This window comes from Schistocerca gregaria, chromosome X (assembly GCF_023897955.1).
Source record: "Schistocerca gregaria isolate iqSchGreg1 chromosome X, iqSchGreg1.2, whole genome shotgun sequence".
Taxonomy (NCBI): Eukaryota; Metazoa; Arthropoda; class Insecta; order Orthoptera; family Acrididae; genus Schistocerca; species Schistocerca gregaria.
The window spans coordinates 814256776-814278150 of record NC_064931.1 but is presented as its reverse complement, the minus strand read 5'-3'; the positions used below and the strand labels follow the sequence as shown (position 1 = coordinate 814278150).

The 21375-nt window shown below is 40.0% G+C and overlaps 1 protein-coding gene across 1 annotated transcript in view; it reads left to right on the top strand.

Moving 5' to 3' along the window:
* The window catches only part of LOC126298460 (solute carrier family 22 member 8-like), a 50734-nt gene extending 29715 nt beyond the window's left edge, over positions 1–21019 (top strand). The window contains exons 2-4 of the mRNA XM_049989791.1: positions 1378–1592; positions 1812–1999; positions 20592–21019. Coding sequence (XP_049845748.1) covers positions 1378–1592; positions 1812–1999; positions 20592–20816 — 628 coding nt within the window. The 3' untranslated portion in view covers positions 20817–21019. The remainder of the gene's footprint in view (positions 1–1377; positions 1593–1811; positions 2000–20591) is intronic.
* Positions 21020–21375: the final 356 nt, after the last annotated feature.

Here is a 21375-nt window from a genome sequence, read left to right as displayed (position 1 = left end):
TTATTTCAACCCGATGATAGGGTCTAATATCACCCTTCCTCACTCCTCAGATGGCTTCTGAAATAGCAAACCCATTCACAAACAATAACAATAACAGAAAAAAGTCATACATTGTTCAATACAATCCTACACATATGTAAACATAAAAGAAGCAATCCTTGACCAACACCCTGCATTTCCAGATCTTGACTAATACCATACTTCATGCACAGGCTCAATCGTGTCTTCTTGTTGCTTCCTCTGATTCCTTGCCGGCCGGAGTGGCCAAGCGGTTCTAGCCACTACAGTCTGGAACCGCACGACCGCTACAGTTGCAGGTTCGAATCCTGCCTCGGGCATGGATGTGTGTGATGCCCTTCGGTTAGTTACATTTAGTTTTAGGGGACTGATGACCTCCGAAGTTAAATCCCATAGTGCTCAGAGCCATTTGAACGATCCGATTCCTTCTCCCCATGTTTTTCATTTGCTCTGGCCTTGAAACTCCTGGGATCAACTCTGGACTATCTTGAAAAGGTTGCAGACATCCAACAAGTACTACCACCATTATTGTTGGCAAATGAAGCTTCACATTGACAGGTGAAGTTGTCTCCACCATCTGATAGGGTCCTTGGTACCTTGTGATGAGTTTCTTCATCTTCCCTTTTGGCATGTAAGGACTAGATAACATCATGCATTGTCCTACATTACATTGTAGTAAACTTGCACATTCCACTGATTCCTCCTCTACCATCTTTGTTTCCCCATTTCTACTCATTTCCATAAGTCTCATACCATTATTGTGAAGTCACATACCAACTCTCCATCTTCACTGTACAGTCACTGCATGCATCAGTGTGGTTCTTCAGATTCTAAGTCTCAATTAACAGGGTACAAAAACCAGGGATGGGTCCTTTTTTTCCATTTTGACTGCAGTTTATTGTATAAATAGGAAATTGTACACCTGATAAACATTGCATCTAAAGCTCAGTGAAACATGCGCTTCTGTATTTAAAGGAACCATAAAAGGCAACAGTCACAGTGCTTTAACATACATTCAGTTTACTGTCTGACTGGACTGTTTTATTATCACAGTTTGACCACCCTGGCCAGAAAAATTATGTTGTCTTTGTGTATAAGTTATCAAAGACACTTAGCATCAGCTCACTGTGAATTCTCTTTATTAAAGAATGCTGAACTATAAACAGTAATAAATCTGCTGAGGTACATAATTTTATTAACTGAATGACATGAGTTGAATATTCCTATAATGTGAAAAGTTTACTTTCCTTGTTTACTGCTGGACTACTGAGCCTATTTTTGTATGTACTATAAATCAAATGTTTCAAATAACTGGTAGCACTCTAAGGTTCTCATTTATATTACACTGTTCTGTTACAGGGCAGCTGCAGGATTTACTATGCTTACTCTGCTGCTGAGTGATAAGACTTTTGGAGGAAATCCTTTTGTTCCTTTTATTGGGCAAGCATCTCTTCATATACCAGCCATAAGTCTGTCCCATTATGTTGGCAACAAATTTGGAAGAAGATGTTCACATTTATTTGTAGTGCTAACTGCTGCTATTGTATCCTACCTTACTGTCTGCTCAATCACAGGTACAGTTTAATGTACATTTTGTCTGGTAAATGTTTGAACAATGGACATGAGCAAGACAGGTGTTCCTCCATCATAAAAAACTTGTACAAAGTGTGTACATATTTGCTACTACTTCATTGCTTAAGATAATTTGTTTCTCATGTAAATGACTCAAAACACTTCTCTTTTTGAGTAAAGAAAAAGCAACAAAACTAATAAAAGTGTTCTGCACATTACAGTCTCTTCACCACAGTGGGTGATAACTACCAGCTCTCTGTTTATTCAATTCTGTAATCAAGCATCGCTCTCACTCACAAACTTACAGAGCATGGAGATACATCCAACATGTGTTAGACAAACCAGTGTGGCCATGGAATACATGCTTTCAAATGCCATTAATTGTGTGGCTCCATATGTCGCATATGTGGTATGTGTACAGGAGTTTAAATATTTACACTTGATAATTAGATAAAGCCCTATTAAATGTTATGTGAAAGCCTTTTTTCTGGGTTATGAAAAGTGAATCAAAATACATTTATAGCTTTACACAGCCATAAAACATACAAATTTAATTAAAATATTCGAATATTCATCATATATTACCATAAGCTAAGGCACACAACACAATGTGGTTAGTGGTCAGCAGTGTAGGTTGGCATGTGACTAGTTCAAGTGTTGCCAATTCAAACCTGCCCATGAGCACCTGTTTGTATTTAAAATTTACCATTTCTGGAAAGTTCTTGAAATATTTTATCTTTATAATGTTTTTATGTTTTGCAATATTCTATGTTTGTGTAAAAACCAGAATTCTGGAATATTCATTGAATGCATAAATATTTTCACTCTCCATCTAGGTGGTCAGTTCTGTTCTGGCAGTATACTGGTGTTAATAATAAATGTACTTTCCCACACCAAGTGTTGTACTTCATTTACAATGCTGCACTCAGATGCAGACTTGATTGTTGTTTGGATGTGTCATTGTCTGATGGAGATACCATCTACCTTAAAACAATCACTTCATTATGGCTACAATTTGGCAATGTAAAAGTCATCACCTACACAATCAGGAATTGGAATATAAGCAGTAAATCATTCCTAAGATCTCTATATTCAGGAAACAGATGAATTCAAAAATGGCAGTAAGTCAGTTGCATGTTCCACATCTATCCATGTTTCCCAGAGATGCTGATCAGGACCAAACAAAATGGCTGAAAGGAGTCTGTGAGTTGACATGTACAACAGACAGGTGAGATGACATGATGTATTTGGCAGATGTGCACTTTCACTTGGGTGGCACAACCCGACAGTGGTTTGCGAATAATGAAAAGAAGCTCAATAGCTGCAACAAGTTTTTAGTCAAACTAAACAAGCAGTACCAAGTCTGCTTAGTGGAAGAACTGTTGAATCATTCATACAAACAACATTGTACATAAAAAAGAAGCAAATTTTACAGAAAGAAAGAACCTGTTTTTTTCTTACCTACTTGGGCTTTTTTGATGCAGGTGGGGTATACCAGGTAAAACACCATGCTTCATATTATTGTAACAGCTTTTACACAGTTGCTAATGTTGTGTTTGAGAAACCAGTAATCCATATGCTATTCTGTCATTTAGAGCTGATTGAGTTGAAATATCACAATGTGCATTGTCCACGTCAATAAGTAATCGTCACCATATGACATTGTCTTTTGTCGTCAGCACTGTTTAACTTTTAATGGTCTGCTCAGTGTTCATCTCCTTCACTGAGTCACCAACTGTGGGAACATAGATCCAGTGTAAGAACTATGCATGCATTATACAAAAAAACAAATGAAATTTATTTAACCGTCTATTGCTCATGCAGATGACACATGATTTTCCCACTCTATTTTGTCTGAGTGAGCTGGACTGCGTTTGCACCATTTTCAGTATCTTTCTGTTAAAAGTACATCAGTTAATTTTAGCCATCATTGGCTTTCAGTTATGCAACTTGCATTGTTTATGAAAAGTTATTGTAGCCTGGAGCACACTGATCATCCGTGTGAGCACTCCTCCTACAGTTTAAAATGAAGTGGAGCTTGTTACTTCATTGCTTTTGTAGATTCAATACAATGTTCATGTTCATAATTGTAGGTGTTTCTAAACTAATTACAAGTAATTTACTTTTTACGTAGAATACTTACAGGGTGTTTCAAAAATGACCGGTATATTTGAAACGGCAATACAAACTAAACGAGCAGCGATAGAAATACACCGTTTGTTGCAATATGCTTGGGACAACAGTACATTTTCAGGCAGACAAACTTTCGAAATTACAATAGTTACAATTGTCAACAACAGATGGTGCTGCGGTCTGGGAAACTCTATAGTACGATATTTTCCACATATCCACCATGCGTAGCAATAATATGGCATAGTCTCTGAATGAAATTACCCGAAACCTTTGACAACGTGTCTGGCAGAATGGCTTCACATGCAGATGAGATGTACTGCTTCAGCTGTTCAATTGTTTCTGGATTCTGGCGGTAAACCTGGTCTTTCAAGTGTCCCCACAGAAAGAAGTCACAGGGGTTCATGTCTGGCGAATAGGGAGGCCAATCCACGCCACCTCCTGTATGTTTCAGATAGCCCAAAGCAATCACACGATCATCGAAATATTCATTCAGGAAATTAAAGACGTCGGCCGTGCGATGTGGCTGGGCACCATCTTGCATAAACCACGAGGTGTTCGCAGTGTCGTCTAAAGCAGTTTGTACCGCCACAAATTCACGAAGAATGTCTAGATAGCATGATGCAGTAATCGTTTCAGATCTGAAAAATGGGCCAATGATTCCTTTGGAAGAAATGGCGGCCCAGACCAGTACTTATTGAGGATGCAGGGATGATGGGACTGCAACATGGGGCTTTTTGGTTCCCCATATGTGCCAGTTCTGTTTATTGACGAAGCCATCCAGGTAAAAATAAGCTTCGTCAGTAAACCAAATGCTGCCCACATGGATATCGCCGTCATCAATCCTGTGCACTATATCGTTAGCGAATGTCTCTCGTGCAGCAATGGTAGCAGCGCTGAGGGTTTGCTGCCTTTGAATTTTGTATGGATAGAGGTGTAAACTCTGCTGCATGAGATGATACATGGACGTTGGCATCATTTGGACTGCAGCTGCAACACGGCGAACGGAAACCCGAGGCCGCTGTTGGATCACCTGCTGCACTAGCTGCGTGTTGCCCTCTGTGGTTGCCGTACGCGGTCGCCCTACCTTTCCAGCATGTTCATCAGTCACGTTCCCAGTCCGTTAAAATTTTTCAAACAGATCCTTTATTGTATCGCTTTTTGGTCCTTTGGTTACATTAACTTCCATTGAAAACTTCGTCTTGTTGCAACAACACTGTGTTCTAGGCAGTGGAATTCCAACACCAGAAAAATCCTCTGTTCTAAGGGATAAACCATGTTGTCCACAGCACACTTGCACGTTGTGAACAGCACACGCTTACAGCAGAAAGACGACGTACAGAATGGCGCACCCACAGACTACGTTGTCTTCTATATCTTTCACATCACTTGCAGGGCCATCTGTTGTTGAAAATTGTAACTACTGTAATTTTGAAAGTTTGTCCGCCTGAAAATGTACTGTTGTCCCAAGCATATTGCAATGAACGGTGTATTTCTATCGCTGCTCGTTTAGTTTTTATTGCTGTTTCAAATATACCGGTCATTTTTTAAACACCCTGTACCTACAAAAAGTAAATATGCTCTATACTTCTAGTTTGTGGAATAATGTCAAAAATAAAAACTCCTAAGCCAGAGATCCCGGCATATGGCAGGAGGCATGAATGGCTGTAAGAGCTGAGTTGTGAAGATCCTTACTATGATATTGCTGACTCAGAGAATGAATACTGTGTGCATGAAAATGGTCATGATCCAGGAACAGTGTAGGCAGTGTCAGAAAATCATGAATTTGAATCACAGGAAGAAGTAATTCAAGAGGACATAGATCTTTTATGTAAAGACAGAAGAGCTAAAGTGAGGAGAAATAAATATAATACCAATGTTAGAGTAGGAGTTCGTAATGTTGTTATGTATTTACCTTGACTGAAAAATGAAGATTATATAATAAAGACAGAAATAGATATTACAAAGCTAACTTAAATGGAAATATAACATCCATTATTGCAACTTGTACTAATATTTACATCAATCAAATTCGTGGAAATTTTTGTAGGGAAAGGGATGCTAAAGAAATTTGATGTTATAAAGATCAGAACTTTATTGGTATGTAACATATGTGTGGCTCTCTGAGATGTGCTAGAATGAGTTTATCAGAGTTGTGAGATCTTGAATCACACTATCTGTGCATGAGTAAAAACTGATTAAGGTTGCATTTGAGATGTCTCAGGTTTGACAGTATCCTTGTCAGAGGTGTTCACAGAGAAAATGATATGTTGGCTGCTTTCTAGAGGTACTGCAGCATTTACTAACAATTGCCAAAAATATTTATCACCTAGAGCATACCTACCTGTATTTGTGTCTTAAATGTATTGTATTTACATCTAAAGAAAACATTTCTAAAATCCTTCATATATGCCATTGAAAGTGTCCAGATACACCATTTACGTTATGAATGACACCTGTCATCCATGCAAGTAACCTTCTCAGGAATTATCACATGTGTAATGGAGAGTTAATACTTGAGCAGTATATGCAAAACAAATCACAGATTGTGATCAGATCTGAACTAAATAGAAGTACAAAGACCACTGAGAAAAAAGGTTAAGAAAGTCATCAATATCACTTTTCTCCTTCAACAGCTGTGTTCTACTCTCAGATTCTGTCATTGCCACAATATTATTGAATGAGAACATGCTAAATAAATTAACTTTCTTATTTATTTCTCCACAAAATTTGTAATGATTCAATGTGCAAATTTGGATGAACTTAGCTGTTTTAGGAGCTCCAAAATGTGTTTTCTCCAGTTTAAATTCTCATCAATACAAACACCTAAAAATTGAAGTTTCTAGCCTAGTTATTATTTCCTCACCATGTGTTACACTTATCATTCATTGGTGTAGTAACACGAGATGTACAGAACTGAATATGTTGTCTTTTTGAAATGGAGAATAAGATGAGGTGGATGCTCGGGTGAGATACACCAAACAACACCTTATAATCAGGAGTTCATTTATTCACCTCTTCACACAAGCAAGGCTTACACAGAACTGGATGTCGGAACTACACAAACATAATGTTTTGCTCAGTTCAAAGATGATGAACTGATCGATACTGGTGTCAGCACCACATAGCCCCCCCCCCCCCCCCCCTGCAGTTTGGAGTACTCATGAGAGGCTGGGGGGGTTGACTATGGTGTTGGCAGGGGTGGTTCGTGGGAGTCGGACCGCGGTCAGCGCTCGACAGCATCGTTGGGGGGCTGTGTGGGTAGATGTCGTGAAGGAAGGTCCAGCCACTGAACCTGAAAGTCGTTGAAGTGCGCCGGGCATTGTACTGAGTGTGCTGGTTGTGCGGCGACAGGTAGGCCGGCAGTTTCAGTTTGTGGGAGTAACAGAGCGACGACGATGATGTCTCTGGTGGGCGTGATGAACACACGAAGCATGTCCATGTCGACGTTGTGCAAGATGGGAACACATTTCACCAGGTGTCAGGGAATGGCAGAGGTTGTGTAATGAGCACTGGATGAAGGGAAACACGTGACGGACAGTGTGTCATCGTGTAGTATTATAGAGATGTCATGGATTATGTCCGGGGTGGACAGGCACAAACACCTTGTGCGAGGGCAAGTTCGAGATTGGGGGGCATGAGAAACCTTGACAGGGCAAGGCAGGTGACAGGGGAGAGGTCGAAGGAGCCAGAGAAGGGCCTGGCAGTGAGGGCGTGATCGTAGGTAAGCTCGACATGGGGAGCATGTGATCACTCGATGGAGTGCGTGAGACAGGGGTAGAGGGCGAGGTCAAAGGAGAGCTCGACGATTGGAGCTGGAAGTCACTCGACTGAGTCAGTAAGTCCGACTTGGAGCGAGTGGTCGGAGCGCCGTGAGCCACGACACTGAGTGGCGTGGTCGTGGCCTGAAGGGGGGTAGAAGCGGGCTCGACATGAGCGGTCTTAAGTCTGTTGAGAGAAACTGTAAAAGCTAAATCTTTTATCTGGATGTCATAGGTGTTGGCTGAGCGCCGGAGGACTCGGTACGGACCGGTATATGGGGGTTGGAAGGGAGCACAAACAGTGTCATCTCGGAGTATGACATACTCGCAATTGATCAGAGAATCACGTTGGGGTTGCCAGTGAGGTGGATGCTTGGGTGAGATACACCAGACAACACCTTATAATCAGGAGTTCATTTATTCACCTCTTCATACAAGTAAGGCTTACACAGAGCTGGATGGCAGAACTACAAAAAGATAATGTTTTGCTCGGTTCAAAGATGATGCTCAGATCGATACTGGTGTTGACCTCATTGGCGCCACAGAGATAATTCACAGAAAACCACCTAGTAATACTTAATCACATATTTTGTTGCTTTATGTATATTTACATTGATTACGATACTGGTGCTACACACTTGAAGTCGTCAGCAGTAGACCCAAAGGATGACCTAAGCAATGTTGGGCTGATATGATTCATAAAGACATTAAATGCATGAACTTCCACCCAGATACAGCTCATGATATAGTGCAATGGAGATAATGGACCCAAGTAGCAGATCCCGCAGGCACTCAGGGCAAACACTGAAGGGAAAGAAGAAGACAATACTGGTGCTATTGACCAAAAGAACTAATTCTGCTTGCTGTGTAATAGATAGGAGATTGTTTATATATATTAGAAAAAAACAGTAGACCTAAGACAGTTTTTTTGCATCTGAAATGTGATTTCTCCGCAGACAGAAAAATCTTCTTATCTTACATTGGTTAAATTATTAAGTACAATTAGCTGCATTCTTTCGGTTATATATTACATTATCCATTCATCACCTATACCATCAATCCCATAAAATTTCATTTTATCTAGGAGAATACTGTGATTCACATGGTCAAATGGCTTAAATGGCTCACAGAAAATGCCAACAGTTATTAGTTTTTTTCATTAAAGCTTGTAAAATTTGGTGATTGAACTTGTAAATGGCATTCTCAGTTGAGAAACTCTCCTGAAATCAAAACTCTAATTTGCTGAAAGTATTATTGTTGCTCATTTTGGAAAATGATGTCAGAAGTAAAACAGGTCAGTAACTATTAACACCTTCCCTGTAACCTCTCTTATAGAGGTACATATTTTAGGAATGGCAGCACTTATTACTAGTAACAAGTGTTTAGTACTCCATTGGAAACATCATCAAATTCAGATGAGCTTTTATTTGTGGGATAATACATAATTTGCTTAATTTCAGAAGAAGAAGAAGAGGTGATAGTCCTATGACTGCATCCTGCATGAGATATAATAAATTCTAATGATTTAAAAGATCTGCCTTCTTGAAAGGACACATTTTTCCCCCCTGAAATATATTTTACCAGAGTTGTGACGTCCTCAGTGAATTTTTTCCTTTCTTTTTAGTGTTTCTGAGACATGTAGAAGAGCCACATTGAAAGTAATGAGCAATATTTTTTTAAATTTTTAATCTTTATTTTTTTATATACACTAAGTACATTATCTTAGTATGCATACTGTCTTTCACTTTACAACATTGTCACCATTTCTTTACACACAGTTTTTCCCATCATTCTGTAACTTTGAAAAATACTCTTATGATTGAACTCTATTTCAGCTTCCTGAAGACACTTATGCACTGCTGTCTGATCATCTCATAGTGTTGGCCTCACATCTTTAACAGATCCAAAAAGATGGTAGTCAGAGGGTGCCAAGACAGGACTGTGGGAGGGACATGGAAGAGTTTCCAACCCAAATGTCCTGATCTTATTCACAGTGACATGAGCAGTATGAGGACCCATGTTACCATGTTGTAGGATGATCATATTCACAGCATATTATTCACAAAGCACAACATATCTCCAAAAGTGTCTGGATGTAGTGGGCAGCATTTATAGTTTGTCCAGGCTCAAGAAATTCAATCAGGTTAGAAGGCCTCGCTCGGAAAAGTGCGGGATGGGCTGCAATGTCAAAGGGTGCTTGGCAATTACAGGACGTGCTTGGATCAAGGAACAGTCGGAATTATAGTTGTAAATTGTTGTAGTTGCGCTGGAAAAGTCCCTGAGCTTCAAGCACTAATAGAAAGCACAGAAGCTGATATCGTTATAGGTACAGAAAGCTGGCTAAGGCCTGAAATAAGTTCTGCAGAAATTTTTACGAAGTCTCAGACGGAGTTCAGGAAAGATAGATTAGGCAGAATTGGTGGTGGAGTGTTTGTGTCTGTCAGTAGTGGTTTATCTTGTAGTGAAGTCGAAGTAGATACTCCGTGCGAATTGGTATGGGTGGAGGTTATACTTAACAGCCGAATTAAGTTAATAATTGGCTCCTCCTACCGACCCCCAGACTCCGATGATACAGTTGCGGAACAGTTCAGAGAAAGTTAGAGTCTCGTAACAAATAAATACCCCACTCATATGGTTATACGTGGTGGGGACTTCAACCTACCCTCGGTATGTTGGCAAAAATACTTGTTCAAAACCAGTGGTAGGCAGAAAACGTCTTCCGAGATTGTCCTAATTGCTTTCTCCGAAAATTATTTCGAGCAGTCCACGAACCCACGCGAATTGTAAATGGTTGCGAAAACACACTTGACCTCTTAGCCACAAACAATCCAGAGCTGATAGAGAGCATCATGACTGATACAGGGATTAGTGATCACAAGGTCATTGTAGCTAGGCTCAATACCATTTCTTCCAAATCCATCAGAAACAAACGCAAAATAATTTTATTTAAAAAAGTGGATAAAGTGCCACTATAAGCCTTCCTAAAAGACAACTTCCATTCCTTCCGAACTGACTATGCGAATGTAGACGAGATGTGGCTCAAATTCAAAGATATAGTAGCAACAGCAGTTGAGATATTCATACCTCATAAATTGGTAAGAGATGGAACGGATCCCCCATGGTACACAAAAAAGGTCCGAACGCTGTTGCAGAGGCAACGGAAAAAGCATGCGAAGTTCAGAAGAACGCAAAATCCCGAAGATGGGTTAAAATTTACAGACACACGAAATTTGGCACGTACTTCTATGCGAGATGCCTTTAATAGGTTCCACAACGAAACATTGTCTCGAAATTTGGTAGAAAATACGAAGAAATTCTGGTCGTATGTAAAGTACACAAGCGGCAGGACGCAGTCAATACCTTTGCTGCGCAGTGCCGATGGTACTGTTATCGACGACTGTGCCGCTAAAGTGGATTTATTGAACGCAGTTTTCCGAAATTCCTTCACCAGGGAAGACGAATGGAATATTCCAGAATTTGAAACACGAACATCTGCTAGCATGAGTTTCTTAGAAGTAGATACCTTAGGGGTTGCGAAGCAACTCAAATCGCTCTATACGGGCAAGTCTCCAGGTCCAGATTGTATACCGATTAGGTTCCTTTCAGATTACGCTGATACTATAGCTCCCTACTTAGCACTCATATACAACCGCTCGCTCACCGATAGATCTGTATCTACAGATTGGAAAATTGCGCAGGTTGCACCAGTGTTCAAGAAGGGTAGTAGGAGTAATCCATTTAACTACAGACCTATATCATTGACGTCGGTTTGCAGTAGGGTTTTGGAGCATATACTGAAATTCAAACATTATGAATCACTCAAAGGGAACGATCTATTGACACGTAATCAGCATGGCTTCAGAAAACATTGCTCTTATGCAACGCAGCTAGCTCGTTATTCGCACGAAGTAATGGCCGCTATCGACATGGGATCTCAAGTTGATTCCATATTTCTAGATTTCCGGAAAGCTTTTGACACCGTTCCTCATAAGCAACTTCTAATCAAGCTGCGGAGCTATGGGGTATCGTCTCAGTTGTGCGACTGGATTCGTGATTTCCTGTCAGGAAGGTCGCAGTTCGTAGTAATAGACGGCAAATCATCGAGTAAAACTGAAGTGATATCAGGTGTTCCCCAGGGAAGCGTCCTGGGACCTCTACTGTTCCTGATCTATATAAATGACCTGGGTGACAATCTGAGCAGTTCTCTTAGACTGTTCGCAGATGATGCTGTAATTTACCATCTAGTAAGGTCATCCGAAGACCAGTATCAGTTGCAAAGCGATTTAGAAAAGATTGCTGTATGGTGTGGCAGGTGGCAGTTGACGCTAAATAACGAAAAGTGTGAGATGATCCACATGAGTTCCAAAAGAAATCCGTTGGAATTCGATTACTCGATAAATAGTACAATTCTCAAGGTTGTCAATTCAACTAAGTACCTGGGTGTTAAAATTACGAACAACTTCAGTTGGAAGGACCACATAGATAATATTGTCGGGAAGGCGAGCCGAAGGTTGCATTTCATTGGCAGGACACTTAGAAGATGCAACAAGTCCACTAAAGAGACAGCTTACACTACACTCGTTCATCCTCTGTTAGAATATTGCTGCGCGGTGTGGGATCCTTACCAGGTGGGATTGGCGGAGGACATCGAAAGGGTGCAAAAAAGGGCAGCTTGTTTTGTATTATCACGTTATACGGGAGAGAGTGTGGCAGGTATGACACATGAGTTGGGATGGAAGTCATTCCAGCATAGACTTTTTCGTTGCGGCGAGACCTTTTTACAAAATTTCAGTCACCAACTTTCTCTTCCGAATGCGAAAATATTTTGTTGAGCCCAACCTACATAGGTAGGAATGATCATCAAAATAAAATAAGAGAAATCAGAGCTCGAACAGAAAGGTTTAGGTGTTCGTTTTTCCCGCTCATTGTTTGGGAGTGGAACAGTAGAGAGATAGTATGATTGTGGTTCGATGAACCCTCTCCCAAGCACTTAAATGTGAATTGCAGAGTAGTCATGTAGATGTAGATGTAGAAAATGCATCCATGTAAAGCCCAGAAGACAGTGCCCATATCTGTCCTATCAGATGCCATTGTCTTCACTTTCTGTTTTGATAGTTTGCTGTAAGCAATCCATTACATTTCAAAAGAAACAAAAATGTATATAATTACAATACCAGAAGAAAAAATTACAATCATTACTCCACATTAAGAATTTCTTCAGCAAAAAAAAGAAAAAAAAAAAAGATGTGCATTGCTGCAACAAAAATTTTGTTCACTTACTCAGTGATATAAAATGTCTGAAAAAGAGCAAAGAAAATATGAAAAGAAACTTCTTGACAACTCCTTCAATTCTGCAGAATAATTTCTATTACTGTAATGCGTAAAAGTTGGTAGGTAGAAACTACCTACTCACATCTGCGTATCTTTTTTTCTTTAAAAAAAGTTATGAAATGTTGATCATGTAACTGTATGTATTGTGAGGGAAGCAGCCCGGTACGTGTGTGCCAGAAGGGCTCCATTGATGAGGTTGTACTTAGTTCTCTTGAAACTGGGAGGCTCCATGGTAGGGGTTTCTTACCATTTGTAGGCTCACCTGGCAGTGCAATAGTGAGGTGTTCCTGAACAGAGACTGCATTTCTAAGGAGGCAAAAAAAGAAAAAAATGAAAAAGAAAGAAAAAAATGGCCATGCTAAGGAATCTGTGAAGCTCTTTATACATCATAGGCTGTGGAAATTCAGAGATCATGCTGACTTTCTCAGGTGTGGATCATGAACTGGAAGTGGAAATGGTGTGCCCTGAGAATTCAATCATGTCCACCTGGAAAACGCATTTTTCTAGGTTGAGAATGGCACCTGATCTTTCCAGACAGCCAAAAATTTCCTTGGAAGTGCTCACATTGTTCTGCCATGTCTTGGGAGTAGTGTGGACTAGATAAGAATGTCGGCCAGCAGGTAGGCAAAACAGCCTGGTGTGCCAAAGAGCACACTGTCTAAGAAATATTGCTAGATTTGTTTAGCATTAGGGAGAGCTGAAGGACAGGAAGGGGACTTTGAAGAGGCCAAAAGGTAGGATATTGGCTGTCTTATTGACCTACTCCAGTGTGAATGGGATGTGTGAAAGGTTTCACATAGTCTGTCTTAGTAAAAATGATGGGGCTGGAAATGTCATCACTTTAGCTGCATACGAGTAGGGTGGGATAATGGTTGGGGATAGGTCTCATATGGAGCCACCAATAATCACCCCTATGGTGCCTCCAGATCCTGTCCTTCTTAGGTGCTAAATGACATGATGACATGTGGAGGACTAAGGGTGTTTGGATGGGTGGAGAGTTCCAGTGGCAATCAAAGTCTTGATTTCTTCCTGTGTAAATGTGTGCTTGTTTGGTGGGAGTGAACTGGTGGGCTGGGAGTGATTGCAGTGTAGTGCACCATGTCATGAATTGCACCTCACGGTGAACAGTGTTGGAAAGGGGGGAGGGGCTCAGTTGAGGAGCAGGACTTGGGAAAGGAGACTGGTGGAAGGATCAGTGAAAGAAAGTTGTTTAAGGGCAAGATGAGCAATAGATCGGGAACGGGTTGGGGGGAGGGGGGGGGGGGCTCTGCAGAGAGACCTTGAAATAGGATATACAATTTGGGCTGAAGATTGGATTGGTAACACCAGCCAATGAGAAAGTCCAAAGAAACTCCTGACATAGGCAGCAATCACTGTGATCCATGTACGGACTGTTTGTAGTGATGACGGAACTGTTTGCGGTGGTTAGGAGGAAAGAGGAGCAGGGGGCAGGGGATGGGGGGGGGGGGGGGGGCGGGGTCTGGACCAGGGCAGGAGTTTGCTTGGAAAGATGGACAGGTCCCAGCTAGTGTCAGTGAGGGAGTGATTTGTGAGATGGGGTTATGGTGGTCATGCATGAACAGGTGCTGGAAATTGCTGAGCAACCAGGTGTCTACTGCTGGCCACAGGCTGCATTTGAATGCCATGAGTGTGGCCATCTGATATTGATGGCATCACTGCCAGAGTGGTTGTGGTACCAGCACAGACATGCACCCTGGAGGTCCCTGTGGAGGAGGGAGGCACAGACACATGAGATGCAGGAGTGGTGCAGGTTGGGGGGCAGAAACATTTGGGTGTGAGCAGGTGAGGGCAGTAGTTAGCAGTTAAGATTTTCCTCTTGCTGCTCAGACATGTCATTATTTGCACGAGGTCTGGCTGTGCATCCTGAGTTGCAGGCTCTTGGGGCACCATTACAAACTGCACTTCTGGATGGCTGAGGGACTAGTTGCTGTGGTGGTGAGATGTGGCTGGAGGAGATAGTGGGGGGCAAGGGTAAGGGGACTGGGGGCCAGTTGCAAGCGAGTGGACGACAGCTCGAACACTTAGTCTGCTATAATGGTGGCAGCATCATTACCTGTATGGTTGTGCATGGCAGTCACTGTACAGATTTGTGGCAGGGAAGCAAGAATTCCGGTTATGGAATAAAACTTGTTGAGCAAGACATGGGGTTTGGCTAAGGCATGCAGGTGCTCCAGGGTGGGGCTCATGTTGAAACACTCCTCCTGAGAAAATAGTGCCAAGGAACACTGCCATTTGGACAATGCCAATTGCATTATTAACTGCTTTTCTCTAACACGGTAGATGTTGGGCTACAGAGGGCTGGTGATGATGGTTCGACTCTCTGCTGTGACAGCAGGATAGAGCTTAGCAATAATAAGGGAGAACTTTTTGTCACTTATTGTTCTGGACCCAGGAAAGGTTAGCTTGGCAGAGAAAAACCACAGGTATGGGTCACAGGTCTTATGGTGCAGAGAAGTGGGCAGAATCTCTGTTTGACTAGTGGGTTGGTGATGGGACCTGCACCTGAGGCAAAGCAGCACTCAATATTTCTGCAAACTGAGTGAGAAACTGATTTAAACTGGATGCCTCAGCCAGCAGTTTGGACAGGATTTATGCAGGGGCCTGACTGGACAAAACAAGTTCCCCTACAGACAACATTTTGGGGTCAGTTCGTTGGATGGCTTTGCAATGTAGATTGCATGTCATACATGAGTGTGATATGAATCTGACTGGGAGGGAGAGGAAAAAGATGTATGTCTGGCACTCACAAGAGTGCAGGTGCATGGTGGAAATAGTGACTTGACATCACATGGAGCTTCTGAATCAACACAGAAATGCATGAAGAGTAACCAAACATGGTGCATGTGAGAAATGGGGACAGTAGAAGGGGGCACTTGAAGTCCAGGTCACCAGTGTGGCAGCACTGGCAATGCACATCACAGCTGTCAGGTGAGGGAAATTAAGGGGAAAAGAAGAAAAAGGTGGGAAATGACATGGTACACATGTTTCAGTGAAGAAATAAAAAAGCAGAGGGGAAAAGTTTTGGCAACACAAACTATTTATCAATGTAGACACTAATACATTTAATGTAACAAAAGCAAAAGGGTAATATGTGATCTGTTCACAATTTAGGTGTGATTTGCACAGAAATGTTCTCCGTTTATCAGAGCTAGTACAGAATGAACATACACTTAAAGTTCATAGGTGAGAGCCTTCACTAAGATTTACACAAACTCTGAAAGCTCAACATAAACACTAAAAGTTTGTCTCTAGCGTAGGCTGGGGGTAATGATGAATAAAAGTAAAGGGGTCACTGTGGTAATGCACCATCATGCACAAAGGGAGATATGTAGTTGCATTACAACTGATAGGGGTAGTCCTTGAGGGTGTTCGATGGTAGCACAAAGTAGTTCGACATACAGGACATGTACAAATGTTACAGGACGTTGAATTTGTGCCCTCCAAAAACTGGAAGGCAGCTCTCCAAAGTATCTCAAAAAAATAAAAGAGCCATAAATGCTGGATTGTGACTGGTCCTGTTTGGGGAGCCATGCTCTCATAAACTATCTACCAGAAACTATGTACAAGGCTACCTCACACAATTTGTCCATGAATAATCATAAGACAGCAACTCCTAGGCCCTTGTAGAAAGCATTGGTCCAAAACAAAAGCATTGATTCACATATTTTAACAGTGGTTCACAACAGAAGACAAAAGGAGAAGCATTTGTGTGGATGCTGCATCGACCATTCATCACTCACGTATGTTGAAGAATGCTTGCCTCACAGATGGATGGGAATTCAGGGCAGAAGCAGTGGTAAGCACATTGTGGTAGTGCAGGAAAAGACATTCCAATTGGTACGTGTCCACTATGGCATGGATGCTCAGAAGATTGTCCAGGTGCAATTGCAAGGGAAGAGTCATCTGCTAGGGCAGACTGGTGGGCTTCGTGAAATTTTAAAATATACTGAGACACCACAAGATAGAAAGAGAAACACAAACAGTTTTTCTCACAATTATTTGGTGTGAATACCAATCACACATTGAGTCGATAGGTGAGTTGTACTGAAACCTTGATCACTGTGTCAGGAGTAACTGTTACAATAACACTGTTCCTAAAGTTGGATAGATCAGCTGGCATCAGAGGCACATACACATGATCATGTCAGATCATGTGTGAATGTGGAGGTTATGCATAAAATGCTGGGTCAACCAGTCCCTTGCACCCAATCCTTCCGTCAGATACATAGGATACAACGTCGTTTAATTAGTCGCGTACTGAGTTGTGCCAGTGAGACAGTGCACCACCTTGCTCCCAAATAAAGATGTATTCTTCAGCTTCTTCCCATTGAGGCACAGGCCAAAGCTTTAGCACATCAAGATAAGAAACATCAGTTACAGTTGATTCACCAAAAAAGAAAGGCCCATAATCTTTTCGCGGGGATATTTCTTGGGGCTAGGCGTGAAAGACTTGCACTCATTCAACACGTTTTTCAGTCACTCTTTGTCATTGCATACTCTTCCCATTGCACACAGATATTCAAATAAAACTGTTTGAGATGCTCTTTCATTTGGTGTGTTATTTACAATTGTGAGTTGAACGTAATAAATGCTACAATGCCTTAAAACCGATATGTTCATTTTGAAACACCCTGTATAGCTGCATATTGGTTTTGAAGTGCATCTGACAATGCTGGAAAAACAAAACAAAGGCAGAAATAAGCAGAAATGAGAACAAACTCCCTAGACACAGACTAAAGTGAACATTACTGTTGTCAACATCAAGTAATGCAGTTTAATGCAACAATTCGTTTTTAGACGAAACACAGCACTTACCTTTGACATTTGCACTGTTGTGCAGATATTTTCAGTTCAATACAGATACAAAGATAAATTAGGGGAAGAAATCAAAGGAAATGCAATTTGTCTGCAATGAGCTACCAGAGATCATCCTTTTACCAAAAGACTCAGAAAATACCCCTCAGCAACTTCCAAAATTTCGTTGATGGAGTTCAGATTCATCCTGTATAAATTATTGGTTATCAAATAAAACACAGTAGATTCAATTCTTTACTGCACAAGACCTGACTACACCTTGAAATTAACATGAGAGTGAATTGATAAATATTCTAAATTCTTGGCTGTAACATTATGATAAGAACTTGATCATCTTTTATTTCTGAACTCTATAAGTTTTATGTAATAGACAATATCAGACATCTGGAGTAACCCATCTTTAAGAAAGAAAGTGTTTATGCACAAAAGATTGTAAGGATGTAATAGAAGTAATATTTGGTGTCTACTCTAGAGCCTCTTGTAGATAGCTCTTTAAACAGAAAAGAATTAAGATTACAATTTAATGTCCTATTGACAAGGTCTTTAGAGATGGGCTAGGGTATACTGACCATAATCTTGTAGTACAGTTAATACTTTATGAATTTTTTTTGCACTATAGCAAGAGATCACAACTGTGATCTATGGAACATGCATATAATTAAACTAAATTAAAGTAATTTGCACATTTTCATGACTCTGGGGTTCATATTGCCTGCAAATCTCTCAAAGTAAAAGTGAATTATTTTGTCTGTGCAAACTATAGAGCCTTTCCTTTCCATTTTACTAACTCACTTGTTTGATTTTGATACTTGTTGCTATAATTTTTTATCATAAGTCTGTATATCTTTATGAATATTCAATCTCCTTAACAGGATAGTACTGTTTACGTGTCAAGCTACAAAATCTATAAAAAAAATGTTACACTTGTTGCTAATTTCAATCGCTCAACTTACTGCCTCCCAAGATTCTTGTCATAAACTTTATTTTAGCACAGTAATTTTGTTTTAAAATAGCATTTGCTATATTCATTATTTTGTTCAGTTTTAATACAAATTTGTAGTGTTAAAATTTCCCTTAAACAGGGTGAGAGTTTCCACTTCATGACATCTCCTTTGACAACATTATCATAATATGTTAAAACATGCTCTGTTGAGCTGTTATGTTTATGTACAGTTCTAATGATATCTGCACCACCCAATCAGAAACGTAATCAATAGACATATGAGGGTTAAGATTAAGAACACAAATGATGGTGACTCCAAAACAAGCAGATGATAAATTTATTCAATAAGAGAAAAATTTAAGGTAGCTCAAGGGCTGTATTCATAGCCTCCAGCTGAATGCAAAAGTGAGCACTTAACTTCTATGATGATCAGGATTCTGCAGCTAGTTTGAAAAAAAGCTGAAAGAGTAGCAACAACAGCAAGTTATAAGAATGCAGATTAATAAATAATGAACTCTGAATAAAGGTAGTATGAGTTTCACACATTTCAATTTTGGCAGTGATGACATGTGCTGGACATTTCATGCCAAAAATTTCTCTAGATGACAGTATAGAGAGATTAAACATAGTATTCACTTGTCTTGATCACATAAACAGAAGTTCTGCTGTGAATAACAGCTGACAAAAGAGGAGAAATCAGGTTGAGATTGCATTGGGTAGATATCATGAAAAGAGAGACATATCTGGACGTTGCTGAACTGGAATAAACATGGATGGAATTTTAATTTCTGAACTGGAGTAGACAAAGATGATGTTACACACTCCACAGAAAAAGTGAGAATCATTCTCAAGTGCTTCCCTTCAATGTTTCCTTTAATCACAAGATACAAGAAACCATTCCCACAATTTGATCTAGATGTACATACTTGCTTCTTTATTAGTCTCTGAGATTTATGATTCATGATTAACATTTTCTCAGTGAAGATTTTGTATAGGAATAGATATTTTCATATTGTGTTCTGAGAAGGAGATTTTGATTAAGTTTGTAGAAAAATGAGAGTACTAATTGAAAGTTATTCCATTGTAAACCAAAAGAAAAATACAGAGAGACAGAATATATAAGGGCTGATCAAAAGTTTCCATTTGAGAGTGTTGCTGCAGTGTATACGCAATTTTGCATGATACTGGTGTGGGTATATAAGTTCTCATCTGCAGGCAAGGAATTGTTGTGGCAGTCATGCCTTTCAGGCATGCTTGTGGTAAATGCAGAAACATGAACAGTGTTACCAAATGCATCCAAACATTACCAATGTGCTGTTATTCTTTTCTTGGCTGGCAAAGAACAAACGTCAGTAGCCATCCATCAGAGAATGAAGAATCTGTGTAGACAACATGCCTGTCAGAAACCACTATTATGGAATGTTGCACCAAGGCATGCTGCTAATTCATGAGAGCACCCACCCTATAGCCCTGATCTCTCTCCATGTGATTATCATGCCTTGGGTCCCTTAGAAAAGGCCTTTAAGGGTCGACAATTCCAGCCACACGAGGATGTGCAACAGGCAGTTACAAACATCTTCATGCAGCAGGACACAAAATTGAACCAAGTGGGTATCTTCAATCTGGTCTGTTGGTGGGCTGATTGCCGCAAAGCTTTGGTGCTTTCACCTGATTAGCATTCCAGTTGTGGATTGTACAGCCTTCAAATGGAAACTTTTTGATTGTCCCTTTAGTGTCAGGGATATTTATATTCTTTTTGTTATGAGAAAAAAAGTTTTAAAATTTACATCTCTCTCAACTATGACATGCACTTATCAAAGTCCAACTTTGTGAATTAGCTATTTTGAGTCACAGCGATTTCTGCTTTTAACATTTTTACTATTTTTTCATTTTAAAATATATTTCACATATATTTTGCATCATACAGCTTAGCAAAAAATTGTTGTCATGTCATATACTAATACATAGTGATATTAGTTATGATTTTTTTTCTTTTTCAGGGAACAGAAATGGAGCTCCGCTACATGTTTGGTATACTTGGAACTACAATGCTTTTTACTTCACTTTCAATATCATTTCTGCCAGAGTCTTTGAATCAGAAGCTTCCAGAGACAATACAGGATGCTACTGCGTATGGCCAGAGGCAGAAATATTGGAGACTTTCACAGAAGAAACATTGTGAAATAGAAACTGCTAACTTACATTCACCTGATCCTGCAAGATGACAATTTTCATACAAGAATTGATCTTTTACACTGCGAAAAAATTCAGAGTAACACTTCACACTTATGTTTTCCATCTTATCATTATTTCTTCACTGAGGATCCATATGCTACTAACTGGATCTTTAATTAAAAACAAGACATAGCTTACAATATACAGAGAAAACATCAGTGATGAAATCAGCACATGGAAGTTACTATACGTAAAAAAAGAATTTATTGCTGTCTTGATAACTTCTGTTTAGGTGATCAAAGTATTAGAATAATTTACTGTTTGGATTAGTATTCCTAGATTTGGAGTGAACTGAAATATACTGACAGTTTGTGTCACAATGTAAAATATCCAAATGACTAAAAATATGTGTTTGTTATTGTTTAGTTAATCTCTCACTTATCAAGTTTCTAGGAAAATGTTGAAATAAATAAATTCACCATTTCAATATTTTTATTTTTGATTGAGATTGTAATTGACAAAAATTTCTAAATATACAAGGAATACCTGTATCAAGTGTCAGAATATATCCATATTTTATGTTGGAATGGTAATCTATATCTTGTTTAT